At 41.5% G+C, this 24,982-nt stretch overlaps 1 protein-coding gene, 1 long non-coding RNA gene and 1 other non-coding gene across 7 annotated transcripts in view; 2 read left to right on the forward strand and 1 right to left on the reverse strand.

Annotated features, from left to right (window-relative positions):
* The window catches only part of pde4ba (phosphodiesterase 4B, cAMP-specific a), a 148,697-nt gene that overhangs the window by 119,398 nt on the left and 4,317 nt on the right, over window positions 1-24,982 (forward strand). For 4 of the 5 annotated variants that reach the window (XM_058074368.2, XM_058074369.2, XM_058074370.2 and 1 more), the window contains 8 exons: window positions 7,298-7,410; window positions 17,505-17,598; window positions 20,959-21,242; window positions 21,353-21,517; window positions 23,031-23,130; window positions 23,219-23,373; window positions 23,458-23,580; window positions 24,767-24,949. In XM_058074368.2, coding sequence (XP_057930351.2) covers window positions 7,298-7,410; window positions 17,505-17,598; window positions 20,959-21,242; window positions 21,353-21,517; window positions 23,031-23,130; window positions 23,219-23,373; window positions 23,458-23,580; window positions 24,767-24,949 — 1,217 coding nt within the window. Of the gene's footprint in view, window positions 1-7,297; window positions 7,411-16,619; window positions 16,788-17,504; window positions 17,599-20,958; window positions 21,243-21,352; window positions 21,518-23,030; window positions 23,131-23,218; window positions 23,374-23,457; window positions 23,581-24,766; window positions 24,950-24,982 lie in introns of those variants that run through there. The other variant, XM_058074373.2, reaches the window with a different exon arrangement.
* On the forward strand, window positions 4,787-4,859 carry trnam-cau (transfer RNA methionine (anticodon CAU)). The gene has a single exon. It is a non-coding gene; the product is annotated as a tRNA-Met (tRNA).
* LOC144898346 (uncharacterized) lies at window positions 12,817-13,924 on the reverse strand. Its single transcript, XR_013627248.1, has 3 exons — window positions 13,818-13,924; window positions 13,711-13,735; window positions 12,817-13,632 (listed from the first exon to the last, which is right to left on the reverse strand). It is a non-coding gene; the product is annotated as an uncharacterized LOC144898346 (long non-coding RNA).

A 24,982-nucleotide genomic window follows, 5' to 3' on the forward strand; every position in this document is an offset into this window, starting at 1 on the left:
TAGCTTCCACTGATCCATGCTAATCAACCCAAAGGGCAAATACCAGTCAGCATGACACTGAAGCCTTTTTGTTTCCAAGTATGCCATCTCAGGTAACACAGGCATGCATGGTCCACTGTGAAAGGAAAAAAAGAGTGTTCAAACCTGTGGCCAGGAAAAAAAAAAAAAAAAAAAGGTCATGATATGATATTGACATTTTATGGTAGCGGGAGTCAAGACAGACAAAGAGAGGCATTAGCTCAAGGACAAGACAGTGTTCAACTCCCTGGTCCTTCAAGTGGAATCGCAAACATGCCTCATTGACGTCGGCTACCTTATCAAAAAGAGTCAGAGTGTGTAACAAAACACAGGATTTCTGCATCACAGCTTGTCAGTTTGTATGATAGCAGCAGATGTAAGACTCTGAGACTGATGCCTTCAGGGGCTTGGAGAACCCCCACTGATGTCAGTCCGTCCTGGAACTCTATTCACTCTCCTCCCGTATGCGTAAATCCCCATGTCTATCTGTGTGTGACTAACACCAATGTGTGTGGGGGTGGAATCGTCGGGCCTGGGAATTATTACCCACAACTTTTGATACAGCTTTTACGCTATATTGGATTTCACTTTGAATGACAGCTAGGAGACCTGGGTTCAATTCCACTCTCAGCCATCTCTGTGTGCAGTTTGCATGTTCTCCCCGTGCATGCGTGGGTTTTCTCCGGGTACTCCGGTTTCCTCCCACATTCCAAAAACATGCTAGGTTAAATTAGCGACTCCAAATTGTCCATAAGTATGAATGTGAGTGTGAATGGTTGTTTGTCTATATGTGCCCTGTGATTGGCTGGCGACGGTGCAGGCCACACAGCTAGGAGACGCGGGTTCGATTCCACCCTCGGCCATCTCTGTGTGGAGTTTGCATGTTCTCCCCGTGCATGCGTGGGTTTTCTCCGGGTACTCCGGTTTCCTCCCACATTCCAAAAACATGCTAGGTTAATTGGCGACTCCAAATTGTCCATAGGTATGAATGTGAGTGTGAATGGTTGTTGGACTGGACTGGCTGGCCACCAGTCCAGGGTGTACCCCGCCTCTGGGATAGGAGACAGCTGGGATAGGCTCCAGCACCCCCCGCGACCCTCGTGAGGATAAACGGTTGAAAATGAATGAATGAATGAATGAATGAATGAATGACAGCCATTTTCCAATATGGGGTACCGGATCGTCGAATGCGGATGGTTCGCTTCCTGTATGACCATTGTGTCAAACCTTGGTCCGGTAAGGAGTTGGACTTGTTTCCAGTGAGGGTTGGACTCCACCAATGCTACCCATTGTCACTGATTTTGTACACAACTTTTATCGACATAATTTCCAGGTGTAGCCAGTACATGAAGGGGTTCTAGTTTGGTGGCTGCAGAATTGGGTCTCTGCTTTTTCGCAGATGATGTGGTCTGTTTTGAATCTGCTTTGATGAGACCCAACACGTCCAAGTCCAAGTCTGTGGTTCTCACCCGGAAAAGGGTGGAAAACATCTCTGAATAGTCAATGAGCTCCTACCCAAAGTGTTGGAGTTTAACTACCCCAGGTCTTGTTTAAAATTGAGGGAATGATGGAACGTGAGATGGACAGGTGACACTCTGCATTGGTGTGTTGTGGTGAAGAAGGAACTGAGCTGAAAGGCAAAGCTCTTAATTTACCAGTCAATCAACATTCCTAGCGGCAGAAATGAATTACCTCCGTAAGATGGCTGGGTTCTTCCTTAGACATAAAGTGATAAGCACTGTCCTCCGAGAGAAACTTGGAGTAGAGCCGTTAGTCCTCCGCATTGGGAGAAGCCAAATGACGTGACTTGGGCATCTGGTCACGATGCCTCCCAGATGTTCAGACGTTGGTAGGAGACCCAGAACACGTTGGACACTATGTCTCTCAATGACACTAAGACACTATGCTCTGCGTCTTAGGTTACTTTGCCCAGTATCACTGTCCATCCATTGGGAATTATTGTTTTTGTAAATCCAGATTAACAGCCTTCCTGGTCATGCCTCCCCTGTGTACTACAGTAAATCCAACAGAAATGTGTACATGTGTATCTTCTGAGAAGTACAGGGAATGCTTTGTCCCAGCAGAGCGGGGAGACGAGCAGGCAACGAGTGAAAGCTGTTACTCGAATTGTGACTATACTACCAACCAGGGTAGACATTTTTGATTTTTAGATATGCAGTTTGTGTTTTTTTGGTGTGTATACACTGTGTTGCTGACAGAATGGAACGTGAGACCCATTCACAGAGTTTTTAACACAAATATTTAGAAATCTACTGAAAATTACTATTCGGTCACAAAGGCATTTCATTGGGTTTGTGTCATTTGTTTAAAGTTTTTGACTTAATTTATTCATTAGATTAGATTGGATTATTCAGGGCCATTGCCACATTTTCAAGATGATAGAAGATGATATTGGTTAGTCTGTATTGTCAGACATCCCTACATTTTAGTGAAATATCATCGTCAACATTATTATTGTAATATTGTACATAATTTGTATATATTTCATAAAGGCAGACAGCAGACGTGTGTGTCATCCTCACCGAAACCACAAACTCTTTTTTCATAATGGATTTTGCAATTCTGTACATGTAAAGTCTGGATACTGCTTGTAAAAAGCAGAAGAGAGAACTTCAATACACTCTGTGGTCATTGTTAGACTGTGGAACCACATACTGGGGTTTATAGACCATCTTGCATCTTCTTCTCTGTTTCTCATAAAGCAATGGATTGTTATTAGAAGCATGTTGTGGGTTCTTTTTAGTGTGTAACTTACTGGAAATTTACAATGAAAAATGTTGACTATGAGTCTCTTTCCGCCTGTGTGCATGTGTCAAAGGCTGACGTCATTGTTAAGATGGAAGACAACAATGTGCAAGGCAAGGTGCACGACCAGCATGGTTAATCTTCACACATCCATGGTGTAGAAACAACGCAGTGCCCAAGTTTTCATGCGCTACGTCACACTTCCTCTAAGCAGTCAGAATGTGGGAAGTCCAACAATAAATGACGTCTGTCTCATGCCAGTGTAACCCAGAGGTTCAGGATGGTGGTTGATGTGGAAGGACGGGAGCCATGGTTACGGCTGGGCAGGTTTATCATTTGGACTGGACGTCCGATGCAAATAGTAAATATTTACTAAACTTAAATTACTGCCAAAAATATGTTTGTTGTTACTTATAAGGTCAAAGATTACTAACTAAAATGTGTAACTGTAACTTTTTACGCACTTTGACACCATAAAGCCTACTATTTGATTTGTTTAAATTTGTCTCAGACCGGGGCTGCACGGTGGTCGAGTGGTTTGTGTGAAGACCTCACAGCTAGGAGACCCCAGTTCAATTCCACCCTCGGCCATCTCTGTGTGGAGTATATAATATATGACAAGTGTCATGCTTTTGGTAAAGGTGTGCACATGCTAATTAATTACTTAATTAATGGATTTAATACGGCGTACGAGTGGTTAGTAGGAGACCAGAGTTCAATTCCACTCGCGGCGATCTCTGTGTGGAGTTTGCATGTTCTTCCCGTGCATGCGGGGGTTTTCTCCGGGTACTCCGGTTTCCTCCCACATTCCAAAAACATGCTAGGTTAATTGGCGACTCCAAATTGGTATGAATGTGAGTGTGAATGGTTGTTTGTCTATATGTGCCCTGTGATTGGCTGGCGACCAGTCCAGGTTGTACCCCGCCTCTCGCCTGAAGATAGCTGGGATAGGCTCCAGCACTTCCGCAACCCTCGTGAGAAAAATGAATGAATGAATGTTTACTATACCGGGTAATACAAGTATAAACGTGACTGTAGGGGTGTTAGTTCATGTCTAGAAGGCTCTACTAATAAATGTGTTATTTTCTGTTATCATGTTTACTATAGGACGAGTGGTTAGCGCGCAGGCCACACAGCTAGGAGACCCGAGTTCAATTCCACTCGCGGTGATCTCTGTGTGGAGTTTGCATGTTCTCCCCGTGCATGCGTGGGTTTTCTACAGGTACTCCGGTTTCCTCCCACATTCCAAAAACATGCTAGGTTAATTGGCGACTCCAAATTGTCCATAGGTATGAATGTGAGTGTGAATGGTTGTTTGTCTATATGTGTCCAGTCCAGGGTATACCCCGCCTCTCGCCCGAAGACAGCTGGGATAGGCTCCAGCACCCCCCGCGAGCCTTGTGAGGATAAGCTGTAGAAAATGAATGAATGAATGTCTCAGAAAGGGAAACGACTCAATACTGAGGAGGAAACATCTTGCCATATTTGACCTAGAAACGACATATAATCCATTTGTGCGCACACACACACACAAAAGCAGTCTCGGGGAAGTGACTGACAATTGGAGTCATTGTGTGTTTATCATAGTCCATACATCGAAATGATAGCCGAATTTAGTAGCCAAATTGCTATAATTAGCTAACAACTAACATAACTAGTGTGCATGCATGTGCTACGTCGGCGTGCTCAAAGCTAAACAAGAAAAGATTTAATGCTAGCAGTGCCACAAAACAAAACATTTTCAAGGTCTTAGTGTGTGGGAATTGTTCATTTGTACGCACAGACACACTGATGTTCGACCCAAAAGGGGGGCCAGCTGGCTCTGGATTTTTGTTGTAGTTAATCCAAAAGGGGCTGATACTTTCTTTCTTCTTTATTTCCACACTAAATTCAGCCAAGTAAAGTAAACTATCACTACCGAGCTTGCTTTGTGCATTGCGGCTGAGCCACTCGTGCTAGAGCAGAAAAGACCCCACCCCCCTACAGCTGTGAGTTGTCCCAAGCCTCGATAGCGCAGTAGGCAGCGCGTCAGTCTCATAATCTGAAGGTCGTGAGTTCGATCCTCACTCGGGGCAGATATTTTTGGAGCTGCAGTCGCTCCGCTCTGCTGAGTCAAGCGTTGACGTTGTAAGCTCAACAATGCAACATGTTAACTAATGTGTGTCGGCATTGAATGTGGGGGCTGTCTGCTTCCTGCCTGTTGAATGGACTCCGCTGTGTTAATGAGGTGCTGGTGGAAATTCCCTTTTACAATGCATACAATACATGTGTGTGTTTTCAGTCGGAAAACAGTAGTACTATGATTGCACAAAAGTGCTACACATGGAAAATTCAAGGAATTCAAGCTATTTGACTTTGGACAAAAAGTCGTGTTTAATGTCCTTGAAGTCACAAGATAAAAATTGTAGTATCAGTCATTGTTGTTTTGGATTTTAAATAGCATGTTAACAGTAGTAACAAATCTATGTAACGCATTTTATAGCGTAATGAACACAAGCACATCATGGTAAACTCATTCATGACGGCAGAGTCTGACGCTCTTTTATAACTTTATTATTATTTATTATTTATTATTTCATCCTTCTCGTCACATAACCAATTCACTGACACGCCAAACTGTGAGAATCACAACAAAATTACGTAATACAAGTGTAAAGGTGCCTATAAGGGTGTTAGTACATGTCTAGAGGTCTCTAATGTTAAAAACAGTATTTAGAAGAGATTTTTAAAACATATTTAAAGTAGTATTTAACAGGTATTCTACGCATTTGGTAGTATAGTCGCATTTCATTTATAAACAAGAAATCCTACTTTGGTGCTGCACGGAGGCCTCACAGCAAGGAGACTAGGGTTCGATTCCATCTCTGTGTGGAGTTTGCATGTTCTCCCCGTGCATGCGTGGGTTTTCTCCGGGTACTCCTCCCACATTCCAAAACATGCTAGTTGCTAATATGCTACTAGCGTAACGCAACGCAATTATCCATAGGTATGAATGCGAGTGTGAATGGTTGTTTGTCTATATGTGCCCTGTGATTGGCTGGCGACCAGTCCAGGGTGTACCCCGCCTCTCGCCCAAAGACAGCTGGGATAGGCTCCAGCACTCCCCGCAACCCTCGTGAGGAAAAGCGTCAGAAAATGAATGAATAAATGAAGTGTAAAGGTGCCTATAGGGGTGTTAGTACATGTCTAGAGGTCTCTAATGTTAAAAACAGTATTTAGAAGAGATTTTTAAAACATATTTAAAGTAGTATTTAACAGGTATTCTACGCATTTCATTTATAAACAAGGAATCCTGCTTTGGGGCTGCACATTGGGAGAGTGGTTAGCACGCAGGCCTCACAGCAAGGAGACCAGGGTTCAATTCCATCCTCGGCCATCTCTGCGTGGAGTTTGCATGTTCTCCTCGTGCATGTGTGGGTTTTCTCTGGGTACTCCGGTTTCCTCCCACATTCCAAAACGTGCTAGTTGCTAAAATGCTAAATATGCTAATTGGTGACTCCAAATTGTCCATAGGTATGAATGCGAGTGTGAATGGTTGTTTGTCTATATGTGCCCTGTGATTGGCTGGCGACCAGTCCAGGGTGTAAGACAGCTGGGATAGGCTCCAGCAGCCCTCTCAAGCGACCCTTGTGAGGATAAGCTGTAGAAAATGAATGAATGAATTCTACTTTGTGGAAATTCACTATAAACGCAATCAGGCCTGGAACCAGTTAACCGTTCAGATGATTAAAAGTCAGACTAATCACAAATAATCATCTTAACCATGAAGCTATTCTCATACTTGAATGCCCCAAATGAAGATAAAATGACTCCCAGTGCTCTTCAGGAACACAAACCAACCTCACACGTGTCAGGAACACCAGGAAAAATCTCTTCCAGTGCCGCCAGTTCAACATCAGAGACTTGTGGACTTGAACGAGTTGCACAGCCTCCCTCTGTGTCTCTCGCTGCCCTCAACGGAGTGACGGAAGGCTGCAGGCGGGCTGCCAGGTGCCTCTCATGTTTGGGAGAGGCAAACAGCCTCACGTCTTTGATGGAGAGGAGATCAGAGCAGGGGACACATTCTACGCGGCCGCGCTAAGGTCGCCGCATTGCATGCGGCCTTGTTGTGCTCTGCAGCTAGGATACGCCGTGTACACACAATGCAGCAGACACGTGTGTGTGTGTGTGTGTGTGTGTGTGTAGGATAACACAACTGCAATTCATGTACAGTTTGTGATGAAAAAGCACCCATGAAGTAATAAATAGGCCTTCATAAGGCATGACATTAATAATTGTCTCCATCTTAAATGGCATAACACAAACAAGCAGAATCCAGCCGTCTTACCACAGCTACTCCTTGGAAGCATGAGAGCACCCAGCACTCTTGGGTGCCACCTAATGATTCAGCGTCCTCAGCGGCAGCTGCAGCACGCACTCCCAAACATGACCGGAAGGTCCTGCGTTGCGTTACGCTCGGGCTTCACGTGTGCAGTCCGTTCTCACCGTGTGTTGCTTGCTTGCTTGTTGACAGATGAGGCGTACCAGAAGCTGGCCATGGAGACCATGGAGGAGTTGGACTGGTGTCTGGACCAGCTGGAGACAATCCAGACTTATCGCTCTGTCAGCGACATGGCCTCCACCAAGGTAGGACCGGCTGGATCTTTGATTTTTTTTTTTTTAATCAATGTGCACGGAAGGCTAATGTTGCCCTTATTTATTGTGCAAATCATTTTTAATCAAGGAACTGCCCTCACAGTCCTGGGGGCTGAGTAGAAAAAAAGATTAGTTATTTTTTTAGTTATTCTTAAAAAGCTTAAAACAAAACTCTATGCTGGTTTCTTCAAAATCTGCGTGTTCTTCAAATGCTATTGTTGGACAGGGTTTCATTACATAATTTGTAAATTAAATACCCGCGGGGAAGAGTGGCTATGCGATGGTTTAGGGCGGGGAGGTAGAGGGTAGCATTAGAAAAAACGGTGGCCGAGTGGTTAGCATGTAGGCCACACAGTCAGGAGATTGGGAAGACTCGGTTTGATTCTCCGCCCGGGCATCTCTGCGTGCAGTTTGCATGTTAACGGTAATGGTAATGGTAATGGTAATGGTAATGGTAATGGTAATGGTAATGGTAATGGTATTGGTAATGGTAATGTAATGATAATGGTAATGGTAATGGTAATGGTTTTATTTCATTTGAACATGCATCAGATTACAATTGAATGCATCACATAATCAGTTTACTTTTACAATCAGTAACTGTTGCATTTGTTCACTTCCTGCTTTCCTAATATAGTTTAAGGTTTTTTTAATTTTTTTTAATATAATTTTTTTATCCCGTACCAAAGTATAAGGTGATATGGTGTATCACCTCGTTCACAGTTCACAGTTCCACATGTCCAAAAGGAGTAGGAAGAAGCAAAGCTTATTAAATCCTACCCCTCCATCTGGTACTTTTACAATCAGTAACTGTTATATTTGTTCACTTCCTGCTTTCCTTATATAGTTTTTTTTTTTTTTTTAATTATAATTTTTTTATCCCGTACCAAAGTACGAGGTGATATGGTGTATATGGTATATGGTATATGGTGGCCAGCCAATCACAGGGCACATATAGACAAACAACCATTCACACTCACATTCATACCTATGGACAATTTGGAGTCGCTAATTAACCTAGCATGTTTTTGGAATGTGGGAGGAAACCGGAGTACCCGGAGAACACAGGGAGAACATGCAAACTCCACACAGAGATGGCCGAGGCTGGAATTGAACCCTGGTCTCCTAGCTGTGAGGTCTGTGCGCTAACCACTCGTACACCGTGCAGCCCATTCCAAAAACATGCTAGGTTAATTGTCGACTCCAAATTGTCCATAGGTATGAACGTGAGTGTGAATGGTTGTTTGTCTATATGTGCCAGGCTTAAACCAACAGCATTTAGCGTGTTATCTTACATGGATCGTGAGCAATGGCAATTGAAGAGAGAAGTGGCCTTGAATGTAATCTAATAATTACAACAGTTACTCTTATTGCAAATGTTGATTTGACATTGGAGGACAACGTCAGCCTTTCAGGAGCGTTTGGAAAGAAATGTTAATTTTAGAAAAGTTTAGAGTTTAGTTTCATGTGTCACTTTCTCACAAAGTCACTTTCTCTGTTGATGTACTTGTTCATTTCCATGGCTGTGATCCTCTGATCGACACAAACACAGACAACCACACATCAACACAGACAACTAGTTCAGCATGTTCTTTTTTCAACAGTTCACTCATTTAACTATTAAGTATTATTTACATTTAAATGAAGAAATATTTACAGACGCTTAAAATATTGAAATGATTGTCTCAGAAATTGCGTGTGTTCAGTCTGCGGTGCCTTTTGCCTTAAGTCAACTGTGGTAGGATCCAGTTTAAAAATACATTCTTCAGCATAAAAGATGGATGGAAAACTATTTATTTCCTTTTTTTCATTGTTGTTCATCAATTTTGCAACGACAACTACTAGAAATATCATACAAAAGCAACTGATTTTAAGACTTGGTAAGAAAGCGACATGTTGCATCTCTGCACGTAACCTCATGTGGATCCAACAAACCGATGACGAACCGGCATCAAACACGTCTGTTGATGTAAATAAGCTAAAGCTTCTGAAATCCAAGCCGTTTCCTCCCTAGTCTTGTTTCTACTTGAAACTAAAAATTACACAACTCCTACTCCCCTTACATCTGACCTGGTTTAAATACTAGCAGTCGGCGAACTTGACCCTTCTGACATCTCGTATTTAGGATGGCAAAACCACAGCGTATGAAACGAGAGAAGAAAGAAGGCGAAATGCGAGTGGCGACTGCTTTACCTCCAAGGTCAAAGTGCGGGGGGAAGATGTTACTGCTAAGCGCTAAGAGTTCTGTCCTCTTTGTGGTGACGAGCTGTTATGGCACTGTTATTGATCCAGATATTAGGAACAGTACACAGTAATCCCTCGTTTATCACGGTTAATTGGTTCCAGACCCGACTGTGATAAGTGAACTAAGTGAATATTCAATTTATAAATTGAATATTTTTGTAGTTAGAGCATTGTAAATATGTTTACAACCTTCTAAATGTGTTTTTTTAACAGTATTAGAGCTCTCTGGACATGAAATAACACCCCTATAGTCACCATTACCCTCATATTACCCAATTAATAAACATATTAACAGTAAATAAGCCATTTAAGACATAAATAAGTTGTTATAAATGTGTTCCCTGCGGGCAGGAAGTGAAGTTTTGACTTTTCAGTTGACGTCAGTTATAACCGCAACAGTCAGCGATCAAGTTTGGTGATTATGTGCATCACCGAACATTACATTAACATGATTAGTACACAGTAATCCCTCATTTATCACGGTTAATTGGTTCCAGACCCGACTGTGATAAGTGAACCTCCGTAAAGTAGAATTCCTTATTAATAAATGTAATATTTTTGTAGTTAGAGCATTGTAAATATGTTTACAACCTTCTAAATGTGTTTTTTTAACAGTATTAGAGCTCTCTGGACATGAACTAACACCCCTATATTCACCATTACACTCATATTGCCCTATTAATAAACATATTAACAGTAAATAAGACATAAATAAGTTGTTATAAATGTGTTCCCTGCGGGCAGGAAGTGAAGTTTTGACTTTTCAGTTGACGTCAGTTATAACCACAACAGTCAGCGATCAAGTTTACATTAACATTAACATGATTGACACCTAGTGACCCGGTGTAGAATACAACATATATTTCACGGCGTCTTTGAATTGTGTGTCTTCTGAGTAACGTATATACAGTATGTACATATTTGTACTTCTTTTAGCCATTTTCCTGTTTAAAAATAAGCAGTTCTTGTACTGGATTGCTTTTTTTTTTTTTTTTTTTTCTACTGGATTGTACTGGATTGCTTCACTTTACTTGTACAGTAGCTGCACAATGTTGGTTAAAGGTAGATGTTTATATGTCTTTGAATGCAACGCGTGATGTGCACCAAGCATGTAAGTGTTTGGAAAGTGGTTTAGTTTAGTGTGTTTGTGTTTCATGCTCGAGTGCCTGGTTGTTATATTCAAAGGGAATGGGAATGGGAATGGAATGGAATGGAATGGCCTTTATTGTCATTATTATTATTATTATTATTATTATTGAAGAGTTTAAAAAAAGTATATAAAAGTAGAGTAAAAAAAGACAGTTTAACAAGATATATACAAGATATCCAAAATATACACATAGTATTGCACAGGAGCATATGCAGGAGCAGACATATTGCAGATATATTAATTTTAGTGCAATGATAAATGGGTCATAGTGCAAATAATGACTGGTGTATACAGGTGAGTAAAGTCACATATGATTGTATTGTTTTGGGTTGTTAAATAAATAAATATGATTGAGGTAGTAACAGAGGCAGTGATGGAAATATCGCACATTCAATCATCACAACACCAGCACAAATGTTATTTTCATTAGTTGTTCAGTCGGATTGAGACTGTGTCCACCAGGCAGCTGTGACTTCTGGCTGCAGGAGAATCGAACGTGAAGCAAGGCGCAGGACTGAGGCGGGACTACCCTGATGAGGGAGTGTGTATGGGGCAGAGGTCTCTCTCTCTCTCTCTCTCTCTCTCGCTCTCGCTCGCTCATGCACACATGTGAATGAGTTAAAGCCGAGTCAGACCTCACAGCCCGAACTGAGTCACTTTAGCTGTGGCGTTTCTCAGCGTCAGAGAACCGAGTCACACTTTGCCACTTGAACGGGCTGCTCCGCACTTCCAGCAACAACAATGGGAGCCTGCTACTTTGACAAGAAAGAGAGGAAATTGGGGAAACTCAATGGTTGGAAAAAGGTGAGCCTACTTTACACTTAAAGGTGAATTGTTTCGGGTTTGGGAGCGTTGTCTTGGTGTGGGCTTTGAGCGCCGAATGTCTGCTCGGAGTCTAAGTGTACTGAGTTACTTTGTGAGAGCCTTGAGTCTTACGCTTTCAGTTGCTCAAACAACATGTGGTCGGTTGTTAAGCGTCGCTGTTTTTTGTTGGACACCGATAAACCAGTATTGTTGATCTAAATGTACAAAGTTCTTATATATATATATATACAATATTTAAGCCAGACAGTTATTTTATTATATTATTCATTAATTAATTTTCTGGAGCCTATCCCAGCTGTCTTCGGGTGAGAGATGGCCAGCCAATCACAGGGCACATATAGACAAACAACCATTCACACTCACATTCATACCTATGAACAATTTGGAGTCGCTAATTAAACTAGCATGTTTTTTGGAATGTGGGAGGAAACCGGAGTACCCGGAAAAAAACCTACTCATGCGCAGGGAGAACATGTAAACGCCACACACAGATGGACGACAGTGGAATCGAACCCTTGTCTCCTTGCTGTGAGGCCTGCGTGCTAACCACTCGTTGCACAACATGCAGCCCCAAAGTAAGATTCCTTGTTTATAAATGAAATACGTAGAATACCTGTTAAATACTACTTTAAATATGTTATTAAAAATCTCTTCTAAATACTGTTTTTTAACATTAGAGACCTCTAGACATGAACTAACACCCCTATAGGCACCTTTAGACTCCACACAGAGATGGACGACAGTGGAATCAAAGTCGGGTCTCCTAGTTGTGTGGCCTGCACGCTAACCACTTGTACATTATATTATATTACAGATATTAAAACTGGCTAATTACCATGATCTCAAAGTGGAAAAGCTTATGTAAAATTTCAAACAATGGCCAATTTGTATGAGAACAATCATCCATAATTTTTGTACTTATGTAATTGTATATACTGTAAGTATTTTATATTGCTTTTGTATACGGTTATTTGATTTAGTTTGTATATATGGTGGAAAAGGAGTTATTGTCAGCAAAGTGGTAATGGTAATGGTTTTATTTCATTTGAACATGCATCAGATTACAATTGAATGCATCACATAATCAGTTTACTTTTACAATCAGTAACTGTTGCATTTGTTCACTTCCTGCTTTCCTAATATAGTTTAAGGTTTTTTTTATTTTTTTAATATTTTTTTTTAATAATGTACCTCTCGTACCTAAGTACAAGGTGATATGAGCATCCAATGCCATAATGGGTACCATAGTAAGTGTCAATATAGTGATATATATAGCACATCATGACTGGTTCAAGACTCTTCATCCTTGTATTTAGCAAACATCAACTGCTTGTATTGTTTCTTGAATTGGCTCATCGTTGTGCATTGTTTGATTTCCTTACTCAATCCATTCCATAGTTTGATTCCACATACTGAAATGCTATGGCTTTTTAACGTAGTCCTAGCATATAAGTGTTTCAAATGTACTTCTTCCCTGAGATCATATTTCTCCTCTCTTGTAGAGAAGTATTGGATGACATTTTTAGCTAATTGGTTATTTTTAGTCTTATGCATTATTTTAGCTGTTTGAAGATGAACTATATCAGCAAGTTGAAGTATTTGTGATTTTAGAAATAATAGTGTGTTCTTTATAGGCGGTATTATTAATTATCCTTACTGACCTTTTTTTGCAGTACATTTAGCGAGTGAAAATTGCTTTTATAGTTATTTGCCCATATTTCCACAAAGTAAGTAAGATATGGTAGAACCAGAGAGAAAGTTTGCATCTGAAGTTAAGTCAATAATTCCTCAGTGAGCATTGTTCTGCAGCAGTCTTGACACAGGGCGCCCACTAGTGGGCAGTGTGATATTCATAAACACAGGCTATTCAAATAGATAGAAAGGGATATAAAGAGTATCGTGTTTAAGGGAGGGAGGTTCCACCTGTGCCTCCCACCTACCTGTACCTGTACGCCTGGTTGGCCTCTGCAGTGAGCTGTCTGATGGGATCACGTCTGAATGAATGAAGGCACGCGGTGTTATTTGTTTTTTTTTTTTTATGCTCTCACCTAAATGCCACAGGCTCCCTTCACCTTCTCCGTCTCCGTCACAGCAGCTCTGGAGAGACATTGAGGCAGAATAAGAGAATAAAAGATTACGGAAAAATGAGTAACGACGACAACACATCATGCCTGCCTACCTCCTCTGAATAAGCACTAAAAATGAAATATTCCAGTCATGTGTGTTTAAACATGCGTGTGACAGCATCCAGTGTGTCTAACTGCAGATAATGGCGTTTGACAGCACCTCTATCTGTATGTTTGTGCACTGAGGCATTTTCTGTAAGCCTCTGGGGAAGCATAGCTCTTCCACACACTGCAGAGAGACATCCCTCGCTGTTATTTGTGGTTTCTTTATATATTATGCACAGCGGTATTATATAAAGAGCCGCCTCCTCGCTTGCTTTTTTTTTTTTTTTTTTGTTTTTTTTTCCCCACTGCATCATCTCACTGCTTCTGGTTCTTTCCCTCAGTGGGAGGATAAGCTGGGATCCTCCCAGAGTAGCTTTCATCTCCCCCTCAGAAGCCTATACACATGTCTGGGAACGGGTGTTTTCTCATGAGAAAAAAAAAAAAAAATATGGCTTTGTAACAGAAGGGTCTCCCTGCAAAAAGCTGCCGTCCTTGAGTCGTGACAAAAGCAGCAAACGTGCATGAATGATGTAAGAGTACGTTCCACTCAGGTGGCCCCAGCCAGCGTCCACAGCACATTGATGGTGGCTGAGAGGCAGCCAGACAGAGATTGATGACCGCGTTGGCAAGTGGCAGCCAGTAGAGAAATCGACATGTAAGTGGAGGATAGTGAGGGAGAGACGTGGCGTGAAGTGGGGGGGGGGAGGGGGATCAGTTTATGCACGCGTCGAATGTGAGCTGAGGCGATGTGTGTGTGGTGTGTCCTTGTGACAGCTCAGCAACTAAAACACATGTCTGCCTGCAAAGGAAAAAGGGGAAGCCTCTTCTTCTGAGAACATCCATCTTGTCTGACTGATGCTGTTGCCATGGCGTTTGGGTGTTCTGGTAATTGGGACATACACAGTAGACGCAAAAATGAGTGGGCTGATGTCACCTAAATTGGGAAAGGATGCAATTATCTCCCATTTTTCTTTTTTTTTTTTCACACTGAAGTCATCTCCTTGGTGCAAGGTGGTAAAAATAGACCCGTACAGACACTCAATAACAATATGAACAGTCTTATGAGTCCTCGACAATGGCCGCCGTATGTTAGCAGACAAAAGAGGGGAGGATCAAATCATACTTATTATAGACTATATATTTTACACGTAACAGTCCACCTGGTATTATTGTATCTGTAAAATTGTCATGCAATCTGCTATTATTATTTATTATTTTATATTTATATTTAAATATTTTAAAAATAATAAAATATTATAATAATTACAATAAAATAAAAATTATAATTATTATATTATTATTATGTAAAATATGCAAATATAACAATAATATTATATATAATTAATATAATAATTAGCATTAATATAATTATAATAATCATAATAGTTCTAATAATAATTAGAATAATCTAATAATAATAATTATTATTATTATTATTATTATGTGCTTGTGTCTCTTTTTTCAGGAGCACTTTGTAAACAACAGACCATGTCAAAAAAGGAAATTGATAAAACCATCAAAAGGTTGGCTCAGGCCATGATGCCAGGTTGTATGTTGAGTTTAAATGAAATACTTTGGAAAGATTGGGCGGGCCGTATTCAAACACTTGGCGGGCCGGATGTGGCCCCCGGGCCGTAGTTTGCCCACCCCTTAGTGCCTAAGCACTCGTGCGCTGTTCTCTGATTGGTTGTTTCACAGGCACGGATACCAGAGCAGCGCGCTCTGAGTGGACAGCTACGGGGGCTGATACTGGACATGGTTAAAGTCTATATTTTATCAGTATCACTGCCCTGGGCTTTGACACAGTATCATTTCGGCCTTTTCCCGTATCATTCATGGTCGGTTTCTAGGGTATGTGATAATGTAATTTATCACATATGATATTATTATATTATTGTTGAAATATTTTTGCAGTTATTGTGTTTACACTGTTTAGATATAATACATGTAATAAACTAAATTTTTTCTGGAAACAAAATGGTCTTTTGATTAAATAGTACGTGATAATAAGATCATCACATGGTTTGTCTGGTATCAGGCCCGGTATCATGCCCCCCGCGTGCCAGTATCAGCCCTCGACCGACACTTGTGGGCATGATACCTGGCCTGATACCAGACTAAACCATGTGATAACCTATAAAGATCACGAGGATACGATGCTGCACAGTCACATTCCTGAAAATGTGACCACCATTCATGAGGCGGAGGCATGTCGTCGAAGTGAAATCCCCCCCCCCCTCCCCCCACCCACCCATGTATATTATACACAGTACCAAGCTGGAAGGATCCCCCCCCCCCCCTAACCCACCTCCTGCTCCCCACTTTCTGTCAAATCACGTGTTCTGCTTGGGGTGTGTTGCTGGGGATGGCAGACTACAGCATTTGTGGGGGGGGGTACATGCGAGAGCACCGAACCGAGACAAATCCAGCGGAGGAACCCCCCCCCCCCCTCTAGTCCAGATGAACATCGCTGCCTCACTCCCCTCCTCCGTCTCCTCCTCCTCCTGTCTCTATCGCTCTTTCCCTCCCTCCTCCACCCCCCCCCCCCCCCCCCTCCTGGTCGTCTCTCCTCCATTATTCATCAGTGTGCTGTGAGTCCCTCCGCTCACGGCTCACAGCTGCTGCTGCTGCTGCTCCATACCATCTCCAGTGTCCGTCTTCCCATCGCATCCCCCCGTCTAGGCGTCCATCCACAGGGATGGAGACTCCAAGCCGGCCTATTTCTGCTGCTAGGAGGGAGAGTGAGACGCAATTAAGCTGCTCTCTTAGCTGCTGAAAAGGAATTGCACCAAGAAAGGATTTTTTTTTTTGGGGGGGGGAGGCGCTGACAGAATCCTGTTCGACTGCCTGTATTTTGTTTTTTTTTTTTTTCTTCTAAGTGGATTATTACAGTTCTGGCTTTGATTAGGAACGAGAAAACAGGATCCAAAATGCCTGAAGCCAATTACCTGCTGTCAGTCTCTTGGGGTTACATTAAGGTGTGTAATTCTTAACTACATATCTTCTCAGCGCCTCCGAGGCTGAGGCGTTTTCTTGCAATCTAGTTGTCATGTTGAAGTTTTGTCGGTGATTTCATTTTTCTAAAAAAAAAAAAAAAAACAATTAGTGGCTCAGACTCCATTTTGAGCCCTCTGCAGAACTATGTGCTTGATGTGTGTTGGTGTGTGTGTGTGTGTGTGTGTGTGTGTGTGCACGCGCATGCATCAGTCTGTCAACAGCTGCTACTGCAGTGCCCTGGATCTTAATGTAATGACTTGCATCCAAAATGTTCATTCAAATTTAATATGTTTTGTAATTGAAAATGTTTATAATGTAATCAGGTGCAGATTTTGCACTTCATTGGAATTCTTGCACAGTGATGCTTATTATAGAAACAAAAAAAATTTTATAATAATAAAATTAATATTTAATATTTAGTAATAACATTAAATAATAATAAATAATTATAATAAATTATAATAAAAAAAAATAATTAATTAGAAAATATATATTGGGTGTACCAATGGTAAAAGTGTCAAATAATGTTGTATTCCTCAAAATAACTGGCGAAACCAAACTGCTGAGTTTTCCATGGAATTTTCTGCCATCATTTCCTCCAAGGTTTTTCTCTGGAAACTGACGGCATTGTTTCTCTCCCCACCCGTCTGCCCACCCACCCCACGCACACCCACCCTCCCCTGTCTTCTCTCTTGCAGTTTAAGAGAATGTTAAATCGGGAGTTGACGCACCTCTCCGAGATGAGTCGGTCTGGGAACCAGGTGTCCGAATTCATCTCCAACACCTTCCTAGGTAATGAAAAAAAAAAATGGAAATGAATGTTACGTGTATTCAAAAAGTCAAAAACACATTCAGAAATGTCAAAATTCACAAAATCCACAGTAATTGCACCAAAAAAAAAAAATATGGAAGTGACACACAAAAAGGCCAATTTCTTAAACGATTCATTTTACTTTGGTCTTTTTTTATAATGCTAAGCTGCGGGTGAGTTGTTCTGGCTGAGATGTTCCTCTGTGGGGGCGTACCATTAAATACTGCGCCACTGAGCTTCAGCTCGAGGTTTATTGCATTAGGCTGTAAATGCTCATATAGTTTGTGAAGAAAATGTGTCATGATTTCTCAAAATGTATATAATGCTATAATTACTTTAATATATGTATATACTTTCATTCATTGTAGCAGAAAACTGTGGTAATTAGCAATGGATTAGCAAGTGGATTCAAACTGGCATTGATATATGAATGAGGAAAAGAAATACATTCCAGGCCAAATCCTCCTGGAGGTGGTTGGGTCTATTTATAGCCACTGTGCTTCCAATCGATCAGCATCCTGATCCGGTGGAGTGTAGGTGGCGTATCCCTCACTGCTTGATCATAGACGGCGGGAGGAGGGGAGACGAGGGAGGGAAGGAGGGAGGGAAGTGACTGCAGCGAAAACAGAGGTACAGAGGAACCCCCTTCGCTGGCATTTCCCATACCGTGTGAGTCATCTCCATTTTAGTGCATCTTTGTCAGTGTCGATGCTTCCTCCCTACATCAAATTGAGTGATGTAAAAAAAAAAAGAGAATATACTAATTTTTATTATAACGAGTGCCAAATTGTAAAGGAACTGACAAGAATAGAAACTTAGCAATTTTTTTACTTGCACAATTCGGAAAAATTTCAGAGCTAGTGTCTATTGGGTTGCAACAGTTTCTGTGATGTCAAATGCAAATAAAATTTCCCAGCAAATACAATGAAAACACTTTACAAATACAGTTGGTAAAATATGTTGATTTAGCTATATATTACCGCAAAAATCAAAAATAGAGTTTTTTTACGATTACATTGATCAAAATTCCTACGAAAACTGGCCCTTTGACTCTAATGGCTCCACAGTGGTTCACAAAGGGTGCTATGATCAACGTCGTAAACTGTAACATCTCAATGTTCACTCATTAATTATTGCCAACCATCCAAGGGTGTACTCACACTGTTTTTGGCACAGCATGTTTAGCAAATAAAAAAAAAAATTCAAATAGGTACGATACCATGCCCACTTACATTTTGCATCACAGAATGACAGTAATGTTATCATTCCTCGCTAATTGATAATGATAACCACACGTCATAATATAAAGGAAAATTGAAAATAATGCAAAAGTTACTTTGTGTGCATAATAAGTACGAGTCATTCAATTGATGCAATTGCTCCCATCACAAGTAATTAATGACATAATAATAAAAACAACTTGAAATAAGACTGGACATAGTCCACAAAATAAGGGAAATTGTACTAAGTGATGGGACGAGCAAAAGGACGGAAAGGGAAAGAAAGGATTTACTAGTTGACTAGTTAAGTGTGTAACAAACTGAACTGCATCACTAAAAAAATGGCGTTAAATACAATTAGAGGGGCAATGCATTGTTCTTTGTCTTATTTCCAACACTGCACATGTCTGTTGGAACTTAATTGGCCATACTTGGATTGGCTAGAGCACCGTGGATTAAAGGAGACAGACAAGAAAACAAGAGGAGAGGGAGAGCACGAGAATGAAAGTGATTATTTGAATTACAGCTGGTAATTGAATAACCCTTCATTGGCTGATAAGGCAGTAATGAGCTAAGTCGGGGCCTGACATGGCAGCAGTCATTCACTGCAGGATTTAATCCTGGATATCTGGAAAAGAAGGACAAAAAAAAAGTGACAGGAATAACATGGTTTTATGGAGTGGCTGTGATATTAACTGGAATTGCATCTGTAAAGTAATTTGCAGTGGAGGTTGTTATTGAGGACCTGTTTGCGAAATATGCACATTTTGGCTAGCAAATAAATTTTCTTCCGTATATTCTCACGAGTGTCGCGGGGGTTGCTGGAGCCTATCCCAGCTGTTTTCGGGCGAGAGGCGGGGTACACCCTGGACTTGTGGCCAGCCAATCACAGGGCACATATAGACAAACAACCATTCACACTCACATTCATACCTATGGACAATTTGGAGTCGCTAATTAACCTAGCATGTTTTTGGAATGTGGGAGGAAACCGGAGTACCCGGAAAAAACCCACGCATTCACGGGGCGAACATGCGAACTCCACACAGAGATGCCCGAGGATGGAATCGAACTCGGGTCTCCTAGCTGTATGGACTGTGTGCTAACCACTCATCCTAAAATGTATCAAATAACTTAAATTTGTCATGATTATTTTTGAAAGATGTGATAATTCCTTCATTTATTAATTTTCTACCTGTCTTCAGGCGAGCCAGCCAATCACAGGGCACATATAGACAAACAACCATTCACACTCACATTCATACCTATGGACAATTTGGAGTCGCCAATTAACCTAGCATGTTTTTGGAATGTGGGAGGAAACCGGAGTACCCGGAGAAAACCCACGCATTCACGCGGCGAACATGCGAACTCCACACAGAGATGGCCGAGGATGGAATCGAACCCGGGTCTCCTAGCTGTGTGGACTGTGTGCGAAACACTCGCTCTAAAATTTATCAAATAACTTAAATTTGTCATGATTATTTTTGAAAGATGTGATAATTCCTTCATTCATTAATTTTCTACCGAGCCAGCCAATCACAGGGCACATATAGGCAAACAACCATTCACACTCACATTAATACCTATGGACAATTTGGAGTCGCCAATTAATTGGCATGTTTTTGGAATGTGGGAGGAAACCGGAGTACCTGGAGAAAACCCACGCATGCACGAGGAGAACATGCAAACTCCGAGGGTGGAATTGAACTCGGGTCTCCTAGCTGTGAGGCCTGCGTGCTAACCACTCGTACACCGTGCAGGCCTGACACACAGTTATGAGTCCAAATTATATCTAAAAATTATGTAGTGTCCAAATCTTCAGTTGTGTTGCACATCAAAAGTGGAATCCATAAGACTAATCTTGGTGGGGGGTAAAAATGTTCAGTTTTCGTAGGGCCGGCCCCCAGCTGACATACTGTCAATGGTGTGACCTGTAAGAATGAAAGCAGATACGCCGTGTACTCCAGATAGGCTGATGGGTTTCATGGTTCTCAGATAGCATGTCCATGAAAACAAAGGTGTACCATACGAGGTTAAATAGCCCTTTATGGACCTCTCCTGCACCCACGCCGTCCATTTTACATGTCATTTAAAACAGCATCTTTCTTCTTACCTCAGACAAACAGAATGAGGTGGAGATACCATCACCGACACCCAAGACGCGGGAGAAGAAGAAACAGCAGAAGCAGCAACTGATGACACAGATCAGCGGGGTCAAAAAGGTCTCCCACGGATCTTCGCTCTCCAGCAGCAGCATCTCGCGTTTTGGGGTGAAAACCGATAAGGAGGAGCTGCTGTCCAAGGAGCTGGAGGATCTGAATAAATGGGGTCTGAATATCTTCACAGTTTCCGAATACTCAAACAGCCGACCTCTGACCTGCATCATGTACGCCATCTTTCAGGTAGGAAGCTTTGCTGTTTTTTCCTCTTCCATGTTTGACGTGTTTTCCTAAAGGGCTGTACTTCAATTATTCACCCTTAACGACGTGTATTATGATGTTGTGTTTCCAAGGAGCGAGACCTGTTAAAAACATTTAAGATCCCAGTGGATACATTTGTGGCTTACATGATGACGCTGGAGGATCACTACCATTCAGATGTGGCCTACCATAACAGCCTGCATGCGGCTGACGTAGCCCAGTCCACGCACATCCTCCTCTCAACCCCAGCCCTTGATGTAAGTAAGAACTTATATAAGTATACTACACCCAGGAGATGACTGCAATTTTTTGTACCGTGTGTGACATAATATGCCTTTTTTTTTTTTTTTTTTTTGGTCCATCTGCTCTGGTGGATGCGAGTGCTCAAGGGAAACCGTGGTTCAAACTTTTATTACATTTGAAATCAATGAGTTGAAAAATACATTTTGATATATATTTGAAATTCTAAATTTTTTATTATTTTTTTTATTTATTTATTTATTTATTTATATTTATTGTTACATTTGTACTGGAGTCAACTTGACATACTAGCAGACACATAGATTAGATTTGACAGTGATATATTGATTTTTTCACCATTAAAAAAAAAGATATTATTATACCATGGCATAACTTCATTGTTTTTTTTTTCACTTTCAAAAAAAAAATAATAATTTTGAAAGGTGGAAAACAACAACAGAACTTAAAGGAGACCTATTATGCTTTTTCCAATTTTTTGACCTATAAATGTTGTTAGAATGTTGCATTCATGTGTTAAAAGATGCCAAAGTTTCAGATAACGAGATTTACGCATTTGGAAGTGAGTCCTGAAAGAAGTTTGGGATGGCTCAAAACGCTCAGTTTCAAAAGGCGTGGTAAAATTGTCCCTTTGTGATGTCACACAGGGGCGGACTTCCTTATATGGTTCATAGTTAGGAAGCACTTTGTGGCGTGTGATTAATCACAGAAGTGGTCATGCCCGGAGACGGGCTGTGGGTGGAATAAAAATTAAATTAAAACAGACCGTTTTGGCAGGAGGCACAAATCAAAGGAAATGCAGCTGGAATAGGTGCAGATTCTGGAAAATCTAAAAAGTTTTGTATGCGTGTTATTGTGTGTAGCTGCTCTTCAGGAGACCACAACTCAATACAAAGGGTTAAAAAATTAGCATAATAGGTCCATTTTAAATAAGTAAAGTATAAATAAAAATGGGGGCGGTACGGCGGTCGTGTGGTTGGCGCGTAGACCTCACAGCTAGTTGACCAGGGTTCAATTCCACCCTCGGCCATCTCTGTGTGGATGTTTTGCATGTTCTTTCCGTGCATGCGTGGGTTTTCTCCGGGTACTCCGGTTTCCTCCCACATTCCAAAAACATGCTAGGTTAATTAGCGACTCCAAATTGTCCATAGGTATGAATGTGAGTGTGAATGGTTGTTTGTCTATATGTGTTCTGTGATTGGCTGGCGACCAGTCCAGGGTGTACCTGGATGCCCGAAGACAGCTGGGATAGGCTCCAGCACCCCCGCGACCTTTGTGAAGAAAAGCAGTAGAAAATGAATGAATGAATGAATGAATGAATGAATGAATGAATGAATAAAATGGATAAAGCTAAGTATATAACTTTTTAGCATATCTACATGTGTTTGTTTACCAAATGTAAAATATCAAAGTGGTCCCTGTATCCTTTGATTTGACTGTATCGGAACCTCGCTGGGAAAGATGGAGATTTTGATTCTTTATTAAATTCTGTTGATTTTTTTTTTTTAACAGGCTGTTTTCACCGACCTTGAAATCCTCGCTGCCATCTTTGCTGCAGCCATCCACGATGTTGACCATCCTGGAGTATCAAACCAATTCCTCATCAATACCAGTAAGTGAAAAAGTTACAATTAGTCACAATTAAGGCTCCTTCAGCAATGGTCAGAGGTGCCTGATTCTTATTTTTCACCTGCGTCCAGACTCGGAGCTGGCGCTGATGTACAACGACGAGTCCGTGCTGGAGAATCATCACTTGGCTGTGGGATTTAAACTCCTGCAGGAGGACGGCTGCGATATCTTCCAGAACCTCACAAAAAAGCAGCGACAGTCCTTGCGGAAGATGGTCATTGACATGGTAACAACACCTTGATCCATAATGTTATCTTCTGTATCCTCCCTGGTCCAATGATGCTGAGGAACAGTTGTCTTTTTGGTTCAGGTTTTGGCCACTGACATGTCCAAACACATGAGTTTGTTGGCGGATCTGAAGACAATGGTGGAAACCAAGAAGGTGACAAGCTCAGGGGTGCTGCTGCTCGACAATTACACAGACAGAATACAAGTAAGAGCTGAACCTTCACCTCTTTTTACCTGCTTCTAATGGCTCGAATCAATTGCTTGTGCTGGTGGAGAACGCTCAGCAGGTGGCCATTAGCCAGCTGACCTTTGCCCCCACTGTCATTCCTTTTTTCTCGCTCGATTCATCTTCTTTTTTTTACCTGTAAGCGTCCTTAGTGGATTTTACTTTATTAGTCTCCTGCTAGAGACCATCCTTCCCTGGTAACAAAGAACATGATGCAATTAGACTCAGGTCTGTCCTGCAACAATCAAATCTCCTCTAAATGGAGTTATTGTGAAGTAATCCACTTGTCTTCGTTTTTATGATCAAAACAGGTTCCGTAAAGTTGGGATTAAGCGTTATTTACAGTGGAACCTCGGTTCTTATCATGAATCTGTTCTAAAAGGTCAAACAAAAACAGAAACGCATGCACGGGGAGAACATGCGAACTCCACACAGAGATGTCCGAGGGTGGAATCGAACCCGGGTCTCCTAGCTGTGTGGACTGTGTGCTAACCACTCGGCTTAAAATGTATCAAATAAATGTAATTTGTCATGATTATTTTGAAAGATGTGATAATTCCTTCATTCATTCATTTTCTACCTGTCTTCAGGCGAGCCGGCCAATCACAGGGCACATATAGACAAACAATCATTCACACTCACATTCATACCTATGGACAATTTGGAGTCGCTAATTTAACCTAGCATGTTTTTGGAATGTGGGAGGAAACCGGAGTACCCGGACATGCAAACTCCACACAGAGATGGCCGAGGGTGGAATTGAACCCTGGTCTCCTAGCTGTGAGGTCTGCGTGCTAACCACTCGACCGCCGTGTCGCCCTACACCCAAAACATATTAACACAAAACATACTTTATAGACAATAATTATAGCTTTGCATATATATGCATATATTATAGTATATATATATAGTGGCCGGAATCTATCTGTAGTGTCCTAACACTAAAAGAGTAACTATACTCACTCTTCACAGAGACTGAGTCATGTTTTTGTGAGCACTCATTTCCACATGATGCATCGGCAAACGGACTAGTTTATTAGGCACGCTGTCCTGTGCCGTATGCTAACTGAGACAGTGTATGAAAACCAAGGTACTGTTGTTTGGGGTTGGCTTTTTTAGAAGACTATATATATTTGTCAAGTTAAAATGTGGTCATTTTTTCAAGGTGCTGCGGAACATGGTTCACTGTGCTGACCTGAGTAACCCCACAAAGTCCCTGGAGCTGTATCGTCAGTGGACCGATCGGATAATGGAGGAGTTCTTCCACCAGGGAGACCGCGAGCGAGAGAGGGGGATGGAGATCAGCCCCATGTGCGATAAACACACAGCTTCCGTTGAAAAGAGCCAGGTGGGAATTACTCCTAAGACGTCCATTTTTAAA

Source organism: Doryrhamphus excisus, linkage group LG4 (genome assembly GCF_037039965.1).
Source record: "Doryrhamphus excisus strain RoL-2023G ecotype Guam linkage group LG4, RoL_Dexc_Guam_v1.1, whole genome shotgun sequence".
Classification (NCBI taxonomy): Eukaryota; Metazoa; Chordata; class Actinopteri; order Syngnathiformes; family Syngnathidae; genus Doryrhamphus; species Doryrhamphus excisus.